At 54.6% G+C, this 14311-nt stretch overlaps 1 protein-coding gene across 1 annotated transcript in view; it reads left to right on the top strand.

The window, feature by feature from the left end:
• GFRA2 (GDNF family receptor alpha 2) overlaps positions 1–14311 on the top strand; it is a 66024-nt gene that overhangs the window by 35369 nt on the left and 16344 nt on the right. Inside the window, exons 2-3 of the mRNA XM_015811116.1 lie at positions 10378–10692; positions 12041–12124. Of these exons, the coding sequence (XP_015666602.1) occupies positions 10378–10692; positions 12041–12124 (399 nt within the window). The remainder of the gene's footprint in view (positions 1–10377; positions 10693–12040; positions 12125–14311) is intronic.

The raw sequence follows: 14311 nt of genomic DNA on the forward strand, positions 1-14311 counted from the left end.
GTGGAAATGCTTTCCAACAGCAGCCGCTGCTTCTGAATTAACTAGAGATCAGGATGAGAAAGGGGAGAATTTATATGAGAATAAAACCATATTACATATTTTGGCTATTAAATTGCTGTCACCTGTAATGTATGCTAAAATATTACCAAAATATTGTGTTCCCAGAAGAAGAATATCTGACCATGGCAGGGTCAGGTAGGAGGTGCTTTCTATGAGAGAGAGATAAACTCTACTTGGTCTGCAGGACTCAAGTCCTCTAGCTGAGATCAGGAGGTTTACAGCCCAAGAGAAGCAGGGTGCGGGTGGAAGGAGTGCAGACAAAGACAGTTTGCACTTGGTGCAGGTATAATTTGAGTCCTCCACGGGCAGGAGTGCAAACATAGCACACACCTTGTGGGTCACCTGGGTGCTAGCCTCTTTCTCCACAGCGTTGTTAATCTTCAGGATTTGTGCAGATGCAAGTAGATATTCTCTTGTAGAGTTCCTGCTTTAGAGTTTTAGTTGAAGGAGAATTGCACCCCATCACTCTACCCAGAATAGCTGATGGAAGAAGGGGTAAGCAGAGAGATGGTCAGAGTTTTAAGTGGAGGAAGGAGGTATTGTCAGAGGACAAAAGACCTCGTTCATGCATGATTTGGTGGTGGACAAGCAGACAGAGTCACTGGATATTTCTGAGACATCAGTGGACAAGGATATGCCAACCTCTCTAGAAATATGCCCACCCAGGTTTTGAGTCCATTGGTAGTCTCAACACCAAGGCCAAGAGAGAAGCAGGTGGCAGGTTGTGTATTGCACAGATCAGGTTATTCCTACAGCCATTTCCTCAAAGAGTGTCTGCCAATCCTGTGCCATCAGTCTGGAAAGGGATGCTTTGATACAGAAGAGGAATGAAACTCTGTGCTGATAAGAAGCCTTTTCTGAGATGCCATCATCTCTTTAGGGCTCTTGATCTGCATGGTGTGCTGGTCTCAGAACTGCTTTGTGGTGCTGCTGAGGGAAATTTGCAGCAACATGAATCCAAGAACAAATTCCAGCAGACAGAGTGATATTCTGATTAATTAGACCCATAAAGAGTAATTTTATCAGTCATGGCATCAGAAGCAATAGGGAGACACTACTTTATCCCAGCTAATGGGAGCCTCATGTCTCCAATTAACGTTTGGATTCCATATAAAACTGACATTTAGTAGAACAACAAATGAAATTTCCTTCAACTGCTTTTCCTCAAATGTCAGAAAACATGTTTTTCTTACTGGCCCTTTCAAAGCAAGCCACTGCTGCAAACTGCCACGTTGCTTTTTTGCTCTGAAAAGAGAGTCCCTGTGGGGTGTTGCAGACCCATCTAGCCTAAGAATCCCTTGACTAGAGAGCCACCTTTTCCGTGATTTTTCATCTCCATTACTACAGGATTGGGGCCTATCTGGGCCTGATCCCCAGATTTGCCTGAGTCAGGTCAGAGCTGAAAAAACGAATAACAGAACTGAGCACGACACATAGAATAGAATAGAGCTGGAAGGGACCTTGGAGGTCTTCTAGTCCAGCCTCCTTCTCAAGCAGGAGAACCTATACTATTCCAGACAAGTAACTGTCCAGTCTCCTCTTAAAGACCTCCAGTGATGGAGTGCCCATGATCTCTGAAGGCAAGCCGTTCCACTACTTAACTGTCCTCACTGTAAGGAAGTTTGAACAATTAACCAGTGGAACCTGATATACTGATCTTTAACACCCACAATAAACTAAGAATGGTTCTAACAAGAAACACTTGGCACTAGAAACTGCTGGGGGGGAAAAGAGGTCAAAATAGATGTATATCCTGAAGAAGGAGATGCAGAAAGAAAGAGGACAGTCAAAGCCTGGCTACACAAAACATTCAATAAAATTCAGAAAAACAACATGCAGGAAATGAATAGAAACCAGATCATTAAAAAATTGGGCAGCAAAACTTTTTCAAATGTCAAAAGTTGGATGGGACAGAAGTTGGATGGGACGTTAGAGGTTTTCTAGTCCAACTCCCTGCTCAAGCTATACTATTTCAGACAAGTGGCTGTCCAGTCTCTTTTTAAAAGTCTTCATTGATGGAGCACCCACAACTTCTGAAGGCAAACTGTTCCACTGGCTAATTGTTCTCACTGTCAGGAAATTTCTCCTTAGTTCTAGGTTGCTTCTCTCTTTGATTAGTTTTCATCCACTGCTTCTTATTCTGCCTTCTGATGCTTAGAAGAATAAATTGACCTCTTTTTTGTGGCAAGCCCTGAAATACTGCTATCCTGTTGCCCCTAGTCCTCCTTTTCACTACCCAATTCCTGCAACTGTTCTTCATATGTTTTAGCCTCCAGGCCCCTAATCATATCCACTCTTTCTAGAGTCTCAACAACCTTTTTATATTGTGATGATCAAATCTGGCTCCAGTATTCCAAGTGTGGTTTTACCAAGACATTACAAAGCGATACTAATATTGCACATGATCTTGATTCCATCCCTTTGTTAATGTAGCCTAGGATTGCATTGGCTTTTTTGGCAGCTACTGCACACTATTGGATCATATTTGTGATTGTCCACTAGGACTCGACCCTTTCCAGCATCCCCCAGCAGAGTGAAACTGAACGCAGAAGACAGAGCTCACCTTCCAGCGTCCACGGCGGCCGCGATGGCAAACCAGAAGTCTCGATCTTGAGCCAATCTTCTGAGGTGTTGGCTATTCCTGCCAGCTTGGTGTCATCTCCCAATTTGATGCGTTCCCCTTCTATTTCCTCATCCGAATCGTTTATGAAGATACTGAAGAGTACTGGGCCTAAGACGGAACTTGTTCACAGACTATGCTTCTGCAGACTCACTCAGCCCACTCATGGGTTAATATGAAGAATGGCTTAGCCAGCCATGGGAGGGGAGATCCCCTTCCTCTTTTTCTAAAGGGATCCATAAGATGGGCTTCTCGGCATAGAAGGAGTATGAGATCAGCTGTGACATCATGAGGTATCCATAGCTGCTGGCCTCAAAGCTCATGTGAGGACGCATCTCCTCCAGCCTCAGGGCCAGCAAGGTCTTCCTTTCCTTTGCACCCTCTCTGCTCAACCTTGCTGCCTGGGGATTCCTGGGTGCGTCAGGCCTTTCATAGGCTCAGGGTTCCCCCCTCAAGTATCTGACCTCCAAGGACATCCGGACTCTTGCCCCCTTGCATGGGTTGCTTGTGACACGATGGCTGTTTGTACAAAGTGGTTTTCCTGCGGAAGAGAAGAAAAACAACGCCATGAGCTCCAAGGCTCTGCCATCCACAGGGCTGGCTTGGGGGGGGGGGCTAAGGAAGAGTTGCCTTAGGCATTGATTTTTTTCAGTTTTAAAGAGGAAGAAAAGACAGGGAAAATCGTTCTGCTTGGGTCACAGGGATGCACCGGGGAGATCTTTTGTGGGGAGCCTTTCCACCTTTCAGCCTCATTTTTAAACTTGGACTTGATCTGTAATAACGGATCATTATTTGTTTTCAATCACTGTATATTTGCAACAGATAAACACCTTTCTGGAAACACCCATTCTCAAGAATCATGAGAAATCATTAGAGGCATGGAGGGCAAAGTTTGTCTTACAACACAGGTGTCAAACTTGATCACTTCACGTGATGTATCATTACATATCGCGATATTTTTTGCCTTTGTGGAGCCGGGGTGGGCGTGGCCTGTGCGTGACGCATCTGGCTCACAGGCTGCCAGTTGGACACCCCTGTATTACAAGGAAGCAGTTTTCAGTTGGACATCAAAGAAAAAAATCTATCAGTAAGGACTATTAACCAATAAATCAAGCTAACTGGGGGGGGGTGGACTCTCCTTTGCTTAAATGGAATCTGGAGGTTGGATTAGATGACATCTGAGCTCCCTTTAGGCCCATCCTGTTAGCTTTCTGAAAAGCCTTTGAAATGTGGTTTTTCCACCAATGTTGGGGATCCCATGGAGCGACTGTAAGATGATTGCATGATGTTAGTTCATTTTATTCTCCTGCAACCTTTTTATGTTTCATTTTTATTCATGTTTTAGTGTTTTGCATGTTTTATGTTTTTTCATATGAATTACTTTAATAGCATGTTTTAGTATTTATATAGCACATGTATGAATACAAATACAAAACCCAGCCATAAATATTAATCTTCCTTAGTGAGAACAGCTGAGTATGCTTAAGAGAGAAATTAACACCCGACTAACAAAATGACAGTGGCAAAGCTGTGGATTCCCTTGTGTACATGTGTGTGGGTGTTGAAAACTCTGGATCTCATCTTACCAGCCACACTCTCCCTTGCCCTCAGCTGCTGATGGGGGTGAGGAGGATTTGCTTGATCACATCTAGAAGATTGTCTGGAGAAAAGTCTCAACCTGGCAAGGGATGGGACTTGTCTTCCTCAGTCAAATGGGAAACTGAGCCTGAATCCATAGGGCTGGAAGGGACCTTGGAGGTCCTAGTCCAATCCCCTGCCTAAGGCAGGAGCCCTTATCCAATGCTGGACAAATGCTGTCCAATCACTTCTTGAAAACCTCCAGTGATGGAGCACCCAAACTCCAGGAAGCAAGCTGTTCCACTGATCGATTGTTCTCACTGACCGGAAATTCCTCCTCATTTCCCGGGTTGAATTTCCCTCTGATGAGCTTCCACCCATTGCTTCATGTCCTGCCCTAAGATGCTATGGAGAATAAATTGATGCCCTCTTTCCTATGACAGCCCTTCATGTATTGGAAGACTGCTATCTTGTCTCCTCTGAACCTTTTCTTCATTAGGCTAAACATAGTATCCTCAGCCATTCATCGCATGCTGTCATCTCCAGGCCCTTTATCACTTTTATTGCTCTTCTCTGCACTCTTTCTAGGGCCTCGGCATCCTTTTTTATCGTGGTGACCAGAACTGGATGCAGTATTCCAAATGTGGCCTCACTAGTGCAGTACAGAGTGGTACCATCACTTCCCATGATCTTGAGGCTACTGTATCCCTCTGTTGATGCAGCCCAAGACTGCCATGGCTTTTTTGGCAGATGTAGTGCACTGCTGGCTTATACTTAAGCAGTGATCCACTAGCACAGGGCTTTTCAATCGGTGGTACGTGGACCATTGGTGGTACTTCGGCATCTGGCAGGTGGTACGCATAGAACGGGTTGAAAAGCAATGTTTAAAAAAAAGGGTAAAAGTCGATGAGGCGAAGGGGTGGCAGTGCCGCACAGGCTTTCCCGCCCTTTGGAAGGGCAGAAGGGCGAGGCGGGGGGGGGGAGAGCTGCCCCTGTCCAGCCCTCGGGGGAGCGGGGAGGAGGAGAAGGCCGGCGAGGAAAGAAGACGCTCCGCGCCCCTGCTCGTCTTCCGCCTCGCCGCGGCCGGGGTAGTTCCGTAAGACGCTTCGCGGGGGACTCGCGCGACCCTCAGGGCGCTCAGACGCCCATCCAAAGGGGCCCAACTGGCGGGTGGCCTCCATGCAGCCCACTCGGTCGGGGGGGGCGGGCGGCCAGGCCCAAGACAGCCCCCCGCCCGCCCGCCGCGACGTCTGGCGAGCCGGGAGACGGCTCAGCCGGCCGGGCGCGCAGCCCCGCGGCGCCTTAGCGGGACGGCAGCGGAGGACCTTGCTTGCCTCGCCCGCCGCTCTCGGAGCGAAGGCTGCGGCGGTAGAGGGCGCAGGGACCGGGCGCCCTTTGACGGCGCGGACCACCCTCCGGCCTCGCTCCTCCCTCGAGGAGGGCCGCCCCCCGCCACAAAAGGGCCGCCCCGCCCGTGCGGAGGGGCCGAGCGCCGAGTCCCGCAGCTGCCGCCGAGGGGCTGCCAGGCGGCGCGTCCCGGCCTTCCCTCGCTTTCCCGAGCGGCCGTCGGGTGCCTCTTCGCGTAACCCGCCTCGCCGTCGATCCGCCCTCGCGGCCGCCGCGATGCTGCCCGGGCAGCCCGAGAGGGCGCCGCCTCCTCCGCCTCGCCGCGGCTGAGGGAGACCCAGGCTCTTCCGACGCCCCGCGCCCTGCCGAGGGAGCCGCCCGCCATGGCCCGCGCCCTCCGCCTCCTCCGCCTCCTCCTGGCCCTGGGTGAGCGGCCGCAGCCCCGAGAGGCCGGGGGGGGGGGAGCCCTGCGGGCGGGCGGGCAGGGCGGGCGCGGGCGGCTTGGAGCGCCCACCCGAAACTTTCGTGGGAGCTCCGGGGGGGGGGACGGAGCAGCTGGCGGCTTTGCGCCGGGGCCGAGGAGCCCCGAGGGAGGCTCGTCCTGCGGCGGAGGGGTGTGGAGGACGAGGCGGGGCGCGGGCCGAGCCTCCCACTTCTCGCTGCCTCCCCGCATCTTTCGCTCCCCCCGCCGCCCCCCCAGGGAAGGCAAGAAAGGAGGCCGGGGGGAGAGATGGGGGGCAGCCCGTAAGAGCGCAACGTTTAGTTCCCCCGGCTCGGAGGGAGAATGGCGAGCTCCAGTTCTGGCCTTCGGCGCCAGCAGGACCGGCTGGTGAGTCTTGGGACGGGCTGCGGGCTGGACTGCGGGGCCACCAGAGGCTGAATGCCGGAGGAAGACGAGGCGACTTCGCTGCCCGCGGCTCGGCTCGACCTCCCTGGGGACGGGAGGCGGCCCAAGGCAGCTGCTCCCTGCTCGCCCCTTCGCAGCCCCTCGGAGGGCTGGGCGGCTGTCGTGAGGCAGCCACTCGGTCTGCCGATGGCCGGGGCGGGCTGGGAATCCCGGTTCCCGACTTGGGCTCCGCAGGGAAAGGGTGAGATGCTTAGCCTGGGCCCGGCCCTCCAGGCAGCCGAGGCCTGGCGTTCCCGGTTGCTCCGCCCCTTCCCCTGACCGGGAGGCGGCGGCGGCGGCGGAGGGCCCAGGGCAGAACCCGACGGTGGAATTTCAGACATGGAAGTTTGTGGTCCCGTCTAATCCCGGGAGGCTTCTCGGCTTGGGGACCAGACGGGCACCAGACGGGCATCCCAGAAGGGAGCGCCCCTGCGCCCAGCTGCCCCGTCTGCAGCAGCAGATGGGCTTCCCTGCAGTGGCCGGGCTGGGCAGGTTCTCTGCCGGGCAAGGAGCTTTTGCTGGGAGCCAGGTCAGAGCAGCCCTGGGCTTTGGGGTGGGAGAGATTCCTCTGGAGATGTGGATGTCACCCCTGGAGGAGGAGAGAGAGGCGGACTCTGGGCTGGGAATGCTGCAGCATTAACAGGACCTGCGGTGGGACCAGGACTTTGCGTCTTAGGTGTACAATTGACAGCAGAATGACAAAAGTGCCCTTTAGCCACCATGAAGCAGGAGGGTTATGTCTGGAAATGTGGGATCCTTTTACGTAGAAAACCCACAACTGCTCTAAGGACATTAAAAGGCTTAGTGCTGGCCCTTGGACCTCAAAGCTGGATCACGGCTACAAGCAGCCTCTCAGGCCATCGAGCTGCAGCAGGAGGGCAGAAATGGCGTTCCTGGTAGGATTTGGCACCCGTGTTCTGGTGTCCATACTTTTTGCATTGCTCTAGTTCAAGAAGGGATTTGAGATTGCTCTGGGCAATGCTCCTTCTGCAGTTGGCTGTTCCTCTCTTATTTTTCCCTAGTTGATGCATCCTGGGCTGCTGCGGCCAGTTCTGGGCCCCTTATTTTAAAAGAGACACGGAGAGGCTGGAGTGTGTCTGAAGAAGAAAAATGCTTAGAAGGAAAAACTGAGGAGGATCAATTGGCACCCCTGGAAGGGTTTAGTCTGGAAAAGAGAAGATGTGGTAGCTCTCTTCAAGCATCTGAAAACTTGTCCTGTAGATTAGAAGATGAGAGAATTTTCCAAATACGTTCCAGGACAGAAAAACGTGGGATTTAACGCATGGGCAAGAGGACATCAGGAAAATGTCAGGGGGTGGTGATAGTGGTGGGCTTTCCGTTTGCGGTAAAGAGAAGTTGATGGCTCTTGGCTCTGGGTTCCTGCTCTGGGCAAGGATGGGGACGGACCACCCAGCCTGTGCTTGTGGGTAATGATGATGCAGTTGGGGGATCTTACGCTTTCAGGGAGGCATCAGCACAGAGCTCTCTTAGCGGCACCTGCCACAGCCAGAGGTCCATCGACTGCTTGGAGTCCTGCGTTGGGTTAGCTCTCGCACTCCTGGCGCTGGGAAGACCCTTTCCCCAGGAAGCGTCCTTTAACACCCCTGGCGTGGCTGCCTGGTTGCCTCTCGCTCCGCTGGCCGGCATCAAGAGCTCCCCTGCCTGGGTGGCTGCCTTGGCTCCCTTGTGGCCCCCCTCTCAGTTTTGCCCGTGGATGTGGGCTTTCGGGCCGACCTGGCTGCCTCCAGGCTTTACCCTCCAGTCAGAGTTGCTTTGTGTGCAGCTTTGGGAACCGCCATTTGCAGAAGACCAGATCGGGGGCTTCAGCATCAGAGGAGGCAGCGGAGATGCTGGGTTTGGGGTTCCAGGGTTCTCATTGCTGTTGTGAGCTGTCCACAGTCCTGCTTCTTAGGATAGGCGGTCAGGTTGGTTTTTGAAATGAATAATTTCAAAATTATTATTGAGGGCTTGGCCAGAGAATTCAACCTGCCCCGGATGACACTGGCAGAGGAAGCTGCACCTCTAGGCCACCCCAGTGTCCCCTTTGTTGCCAGCCTGCTGGGACGGCCGGGCTGGAAGCCCTGTCTCCCATCCCCTGCGGGGGCTGCCTGGTGGGCAGGCCGATTTCAAGGCTGCCAAGAAGGAGCTGTTTCCTGACCACAGTTTTCGGCTGCTGCTGCTGCTCCTGCTGCTCCTGCTGGAGGCAACTAAATGCGTTTCTGTCTAGTGCCGCTTGGGGAGGGGGCTGCAAAGCCCCCAGAAGCCAGGAAACCTTCCCTGCAGCAGTGCTATCAATTGCCACTATGGTTATTGATGCAGAAGCGTCCCTTGGAAAGGCCTTTCATGTTGACACTGGCCCCTCTTCAGCTGCCAGGCAGCCGGACCTTGTGCAGCGGGAGATCCAGATGTGTGGCTGTGCAAGGCTTGCTTTTCAGCAGGCAGAAGGAAGGGGGGAAATGCTTGAGTGGCCCCTGACCTTCCTTGTGCTGGCAACTGACCTCTGCCCCATTCTGAGGTTTGCGAAGGGCATGGCCTCCTGCAGCCTCAGCTGGGTGGAGACTCCCTCATTCCCAGCCAGGCCTGTCCTGACACTAAGCAGACGTTCCCTCCCGGGAGGCGGCTTTGGGCTAGCCTGGCCCAGAAAGATCAAGGTGAGGTGGGGCCGGTTTTCTCAGAGCCCCCCCAGCAGAGTGACCCAGAAATGGGGGGGGGGCTCTTGTTCCTTGCAGCCTGCAAAAGGGTTGCTTGGGCAGAGGGGGCAGGGGCTGGAGAAGGGGAGGGCCACCTTCTTAAGCCTCTGCCTGTCGCAGCTCAGTGGGGCCATTTCTGTGCCTGGGACAAAGTGTGTGTGGCACCAGGCGGGGCCTCACGTTCTTTCTTTTGCAGACTTTGCTCAGAGCTCCCCAGCTGCTCTTGCTCTAGAGGCAGTTGCTCGTCTTACTCGTGAGGAAGGGAGTGGAAAGTCTTGATTTGGGTGGCCGCAGAGTGTCCGGAGGCCTGCTGGGAGGGCCCCCCTTCCCTCCTCAGAGGAACTCAGCTGCGCAGGGGGGATAGTTGGGACCAAGGGCAGAGGAGTCCAAGAGAAGGAACCCCATCCGCCTCCCTTCCGCCTTCCCTTCCTGGATCCCCTCTTGCTGTCATGCAAGCCACTTCCGGGGTGCTGGGGGTGGTCTCGGGTCAGCCAGCCTACTTTCCCTACTTTCTCCGTCTCTAAGACAGGGAAGGGTGTGATTCCAGGTTTGATCTCCTGACCCTTCTGGTTTCTGCCCATTCTGCAGATTAACAGGGTTCTATTTGGGGGGAGGGGAATCTCCGTCAGTGACCCAGAAGAAGAGTCTTGGGCCAGCTGGAGGAGTGGGGGGAACTGCTGCTGCTGTGTCTGCCAAGGCAGCTGAGGGCGCCTATAGCCCAAAGCAGCCCCGTTGTCCCCCCCTCCCCCTGCTTCACTGCAGGTAGTCTGCTTTCCTTTCTACATCAGCCTCCCTCTCTTTGGCTATTTGAGTTCCCCATGTCCTTTTGGGCCCACCTTGAGAGGGTGCCCACTGGGCGGTAGCCCCAGCCTGGGAAGACTGCCAAAGGGGGCTGGAGGAGAGCTGTTTTTCAGGGCTGAGGATGGTCTGGAAAGCACGCGAGGGTCCCTTAGCTTCTCCAGGAGGGCCAAAGTGAGGGCGATTGAGGTGAACTGGGTGGGAGGCTGGTGAGGTGCCTGCAGGAGTCCTGATCTGGCTCCTCCCTGCCGGATTGTGGACGGACGGGGGGGTCAGAGAGGAAGTCCTGGAGGGTGTTGGATGCTGGAGGAGACCACATGCGGGAGTGGGGGGAGATGGCACCGGCTGCCCTGAGGATCTGCCCTGATCCTGACATGGAGGTTCTTCTCTCTCTCCAGGCAGAGTGCTCCAGGCCTGGACTGAGCTTTCCTTGCCAGCCACCCTGGGTGGGCCCAGTTGGCAGAGCCCTGTGGACTGTGCCCACGCCAGCGAGCTTTGTGCTGCTGAGGCCGGCTGCAGCTCAAGTTACCGCACTTTGCGACAGTGCCTGGCTGGCCGAGGCCACAACACCCTGCTGGGCAACAAGGAGTGTCGGGCGGCACTGGAGGTGCTGCAGGGAAGCGCTCTGCATGGCTGCCGCTGCAGGCGCAGAATGAAGAAGGAGCTGTCCTGTCTGCAGACCTACTGGAGCCTCCACCGGGGCTTGGCTGGGGGTGAGCCCGGGGCTGGGAGGGTCCTGGGATCTGGGCGGCAGGGGGAAACATGACATGTAAGCTATGCACACCCCCACACGGGGACCGGGGGCTTTGCCCCAGTTGTGAGATGCAGGATGCACCCTGCGACGGCTCTGCAGTTGTAGAATTGCCGTCCAGAACTGATGCTGGTTCCGGTGCTTCTGCTGCTAGCCATGCCCTCTGGGCCCCCCTGCCTAGGTGCTGCCCAGGACACCTTCCTGTCTGCTGCTTGATGGAAGCTTTCAGCCCAAGTCAAGATTCCTGCCCCCCCCCCCCCAGTATCAGTTGGCTTGGCAAAGCCATTGCTAAGAAGATGGAATGGCTTGTCCTGGATGCTCTTTGGGGTAGACCCCTGACCCTGGCTGGTGGAAGCTGCTCCTGTTCTTATTTCAACAGTGTTGCATGAGAAAGCCCCCTCCCCCAAAAGCCTCACTGCCACGGTTGGGACAGCAGCTGCTCCTAGAAGACCCCGGAGTGGACGGTGTGACTTGCAAGGCTGATCTGGGCATGGTGAAGGGGAAGGTCTGACCCACCTACCCCCTTGGGATGCCGAGGGATTGGCCCCCAGGTTACTTCTCCTTTCTCACCTGCCCCCAGAGAGGTTTCCTCTTCAAGCTCCCCCCCTTCCTCATGGAGCCAGACCTCCCTCTGATGGTCAGGAAAGTCGAAGCTCCCCCCCCTGCAGCCGATGGGAAGGCATCCCGCGTCTCTTTGGTCTTTGGTCCCGGTGCCCAGCACTTGCCCGGGGAGGCCGAGACAGTCCCTCTCTTCCTCTGCTGCTGTAGCAATGACAAGCTCAGCCAGAGGGGCTGCAGGATGGAAAACGCGCCCCCCCTTTTGGGTAGAAAAAAAATACCTGGCAGGAGCAGCCAGCAGCCCTGGGCAGAAAGTGTATCGGCCTCCCCCAGCTTGATCTGCTGCCCCACTTCAGTGGGAGCACTCCCCAAGGACAGCTATACGCTTTCCACTGACTACAGTTGCTGGGGGTGATGGGGGTTGTACTCCCAAAGGTCTGAAGGGGGCTGTCCTAGGTAGGGGCTTCTTTCTGGTAGGGAAATGCAGGTTTTGAGAATGCAGAGGTCCGGGTGGCTATCCGGGCAAGGCCCCACGGCTCCCAAAGCTCCAGGAGCCACAGAAACAGCCCCCCCAGTCTGGCCTCAGTGGACAGTGCAGGTCAAGGAGTAGGGCACCCCCGGTTTCTCTACGCTTCTCCAGCTCCCCACTTAAGAGGAGCCCATCTCTACCCTGCCCACTAACCTCCTACCTCTTGCAGTTATTCCAGGCCCGACTTGGTGCAGGTGTTAATTTTTCCCTTCTCTGTCTCCAGGAGAAGAGTTTTATGAAGCTTCGCCCTACGAGCCCATCAGCTCTCCTCTCTCTGATGCCTTCAGACTTGCTTCAATTGTCTCAGGTACTTTGAAAAAAGAATGGAAGCAGCTACTTCCTCATCCACCTGTTTCCCCCTAAAATGTTAGCTGCCTCTTTGTCCTCTGTCCTCATTCTGCAACAGTAGGCCTCATTCAAGAGGAAGCTTGTGGCCACAAGTGTCTGTCTCAAGGCGCCCCTCTGCTTTTATTGCATCTGCTGATAGCTGTGCAGCAGCCCTGTTTGGAAGACCTGGTCTCTATTACATAGGGAGCCCCCCCCCCAACATTCACCAGGGAATATGATTCAGGTGATCTGGTGGATAAAGTTGCTCAGATTTACTCTGCTATGGACGCTGATTGGGCAGAACAGACTGAGGTTCCTGGGTTACAACCTGGTGGAGTGATCTGGGATGAGTTTGAGCTACTGACTCCTGAGGAAACTCTCTGTGCTGTCAACTTGGCCACTTGTTTACTGGATCTGGAGCCCTTCTGGGTGGTGAAAGCAGCCGGTCTCTTTGATGGAGGGGGTGAGGCCCCCAACTTGGAAGAGGTAAAAGTGTGTCCCAAAGGTGCTTTTTCAGGAGGCAGTTGGACTTTCTTGTTTTTCTTTGAAGATGTTTCGCTTCTCATCCAAGAAGCTTCTTAAGCTCTGACTGGATGGTGGGGCTGTGGAAGAATTTATACTGCTTGCAGACAGATGGTCATTTGCATTCTTTCAGAGAGCCATTGAGGCCATTTAGAGGTTTACCTGTGTCCTGAGCAATGCAAATGGGTGTGGAGCCTTCTTGGTTGCAGGACGTTTTCTGTCCTGGGTCCCGTCACGGCCGAAGACAGGTGCAGGCTGTTGGGGATGAGTCTGTGCTGTCTGAATCTCAGACTGAAGCGCAAACGGTTCCTGTCGTCTGCAATGTTTTCTGGAAATCCGTTCATATTCTCTCACCATTCGAAGGGTGTTTCATCCCAAAATGCATAGCTAAATGTCTATGGAGATTCTCAAGTCATCCAGGTATGGTTGTCTCACACACTTGCAATACAGAGACAAATTTCCCCCACAAATCTCAGCAGCTTTGGCTTATAAGAGTTGCAAATCAAAGTGGCACACGGGAAAGCAGTCAGGCAGAGAGCATCAGAGTTTGTAACAGATTTCCCAGCTGGCCCAGCTTCATGGTTGTGAGGTTCACAAGTCCAGGCACATGGAGTGGCCGTTAGTGGGCAGTTGTCATCAAGGGAGAGCTTGTTCCTCCTGCTCCATTTAATAGAAACAGCCCCAGTGTAGCTCCTTGGTGGGGCGAGACTCCTTCCGCACAACCAGTCTTGCAGACCGCCTTTGCTCTCCTCTTGTGAGGAATGCTGCCTGTGGAGGAGGAGATGGTGTGAAGGGCTGCAGTGAAGCGCAGGTTCCCAGGAAGCAGGGAGCACATGTCAAGGAGGGGTGGGTGAGACAGGAGGCGTCACAGCCCAGAGCCGGATCGGAGACAGAGGAAGAGATTTTGGACAGCCGCTCCCTAGAATCTCCCAGGGTGTGTCCATTGGGGTGAGACTAATAAAGGTTTAATCTGGCAAGATTCTGTCTATTTGGTGTAAGTAGATAAAGAACTGAACTCCGACTGGGCTGTTCTTAGTCATTCTTGGACTGGGCCTGACAACTCTCTTTGCAGCCTGCCAAGCTCTTGCATTGGGAGGGCGGAAATGCATCTTCAGAGGACCACAGGAGCCATGTCTGCCGGTTGCTGTTTTGCCCCACCCCCTCTACCGCCTCCCTTCCCCCATGGCAGCCTTGGTGCACCTGGTGGCATGGCTGCCAAAGCACAGGGCTCAGTCTGTGGTTTCTGAAGGCCCCCCGTGGCCCTTGGCCCACTGCACCCCAAGGTGAAGGCAGTTCACGGTGTGGCTCCATCTGATCCAAAGGGCTCCCAAAGCAGAATAGATGGGGGGGGGCTGGTTCTGGTTCTGGGTCGGCTCTGCCCTGCTCTGACCGGGGCCCCATTGCAGGGAGAGCTTTTGGCTGGCAAACTGCTGTTACTTGGATGTAAGTGGGAGGCACTGTTATGCAGTGGTTCTCCTCCTTCCTCACCGACCGTACGCAGTCTGTATTGGCAGGGGGACAGAGGTCGACTCCCAGGCCCCTAACTTGTGGGGTGCCTCAGGGGTCGGTCCTCTCGCCCCTACTGTTCAATATTTATGTGAAGCCGCTGGGAGAGATCATTCGGGGCTTTGGGGTGGAGTTCCAT

The sequence above is a fragment of the Protobothrops mucrosquamatus genome, unplaced genomic scaffold, assembly GCF_001527695.2.
Source record: "Protobothrops mucrosquamatus isolate PMUCROS unplaced genomic scaffold, P.Mucros_1.0 scaffold31, whole genome shotgun sequence".
Lineage (NCBI taxonomy): Eukaryota > Metazoa > Chordata > Lepidosauria > Squamata > Viperidae > Protobothrops > Protobothrops mucrosquamatus.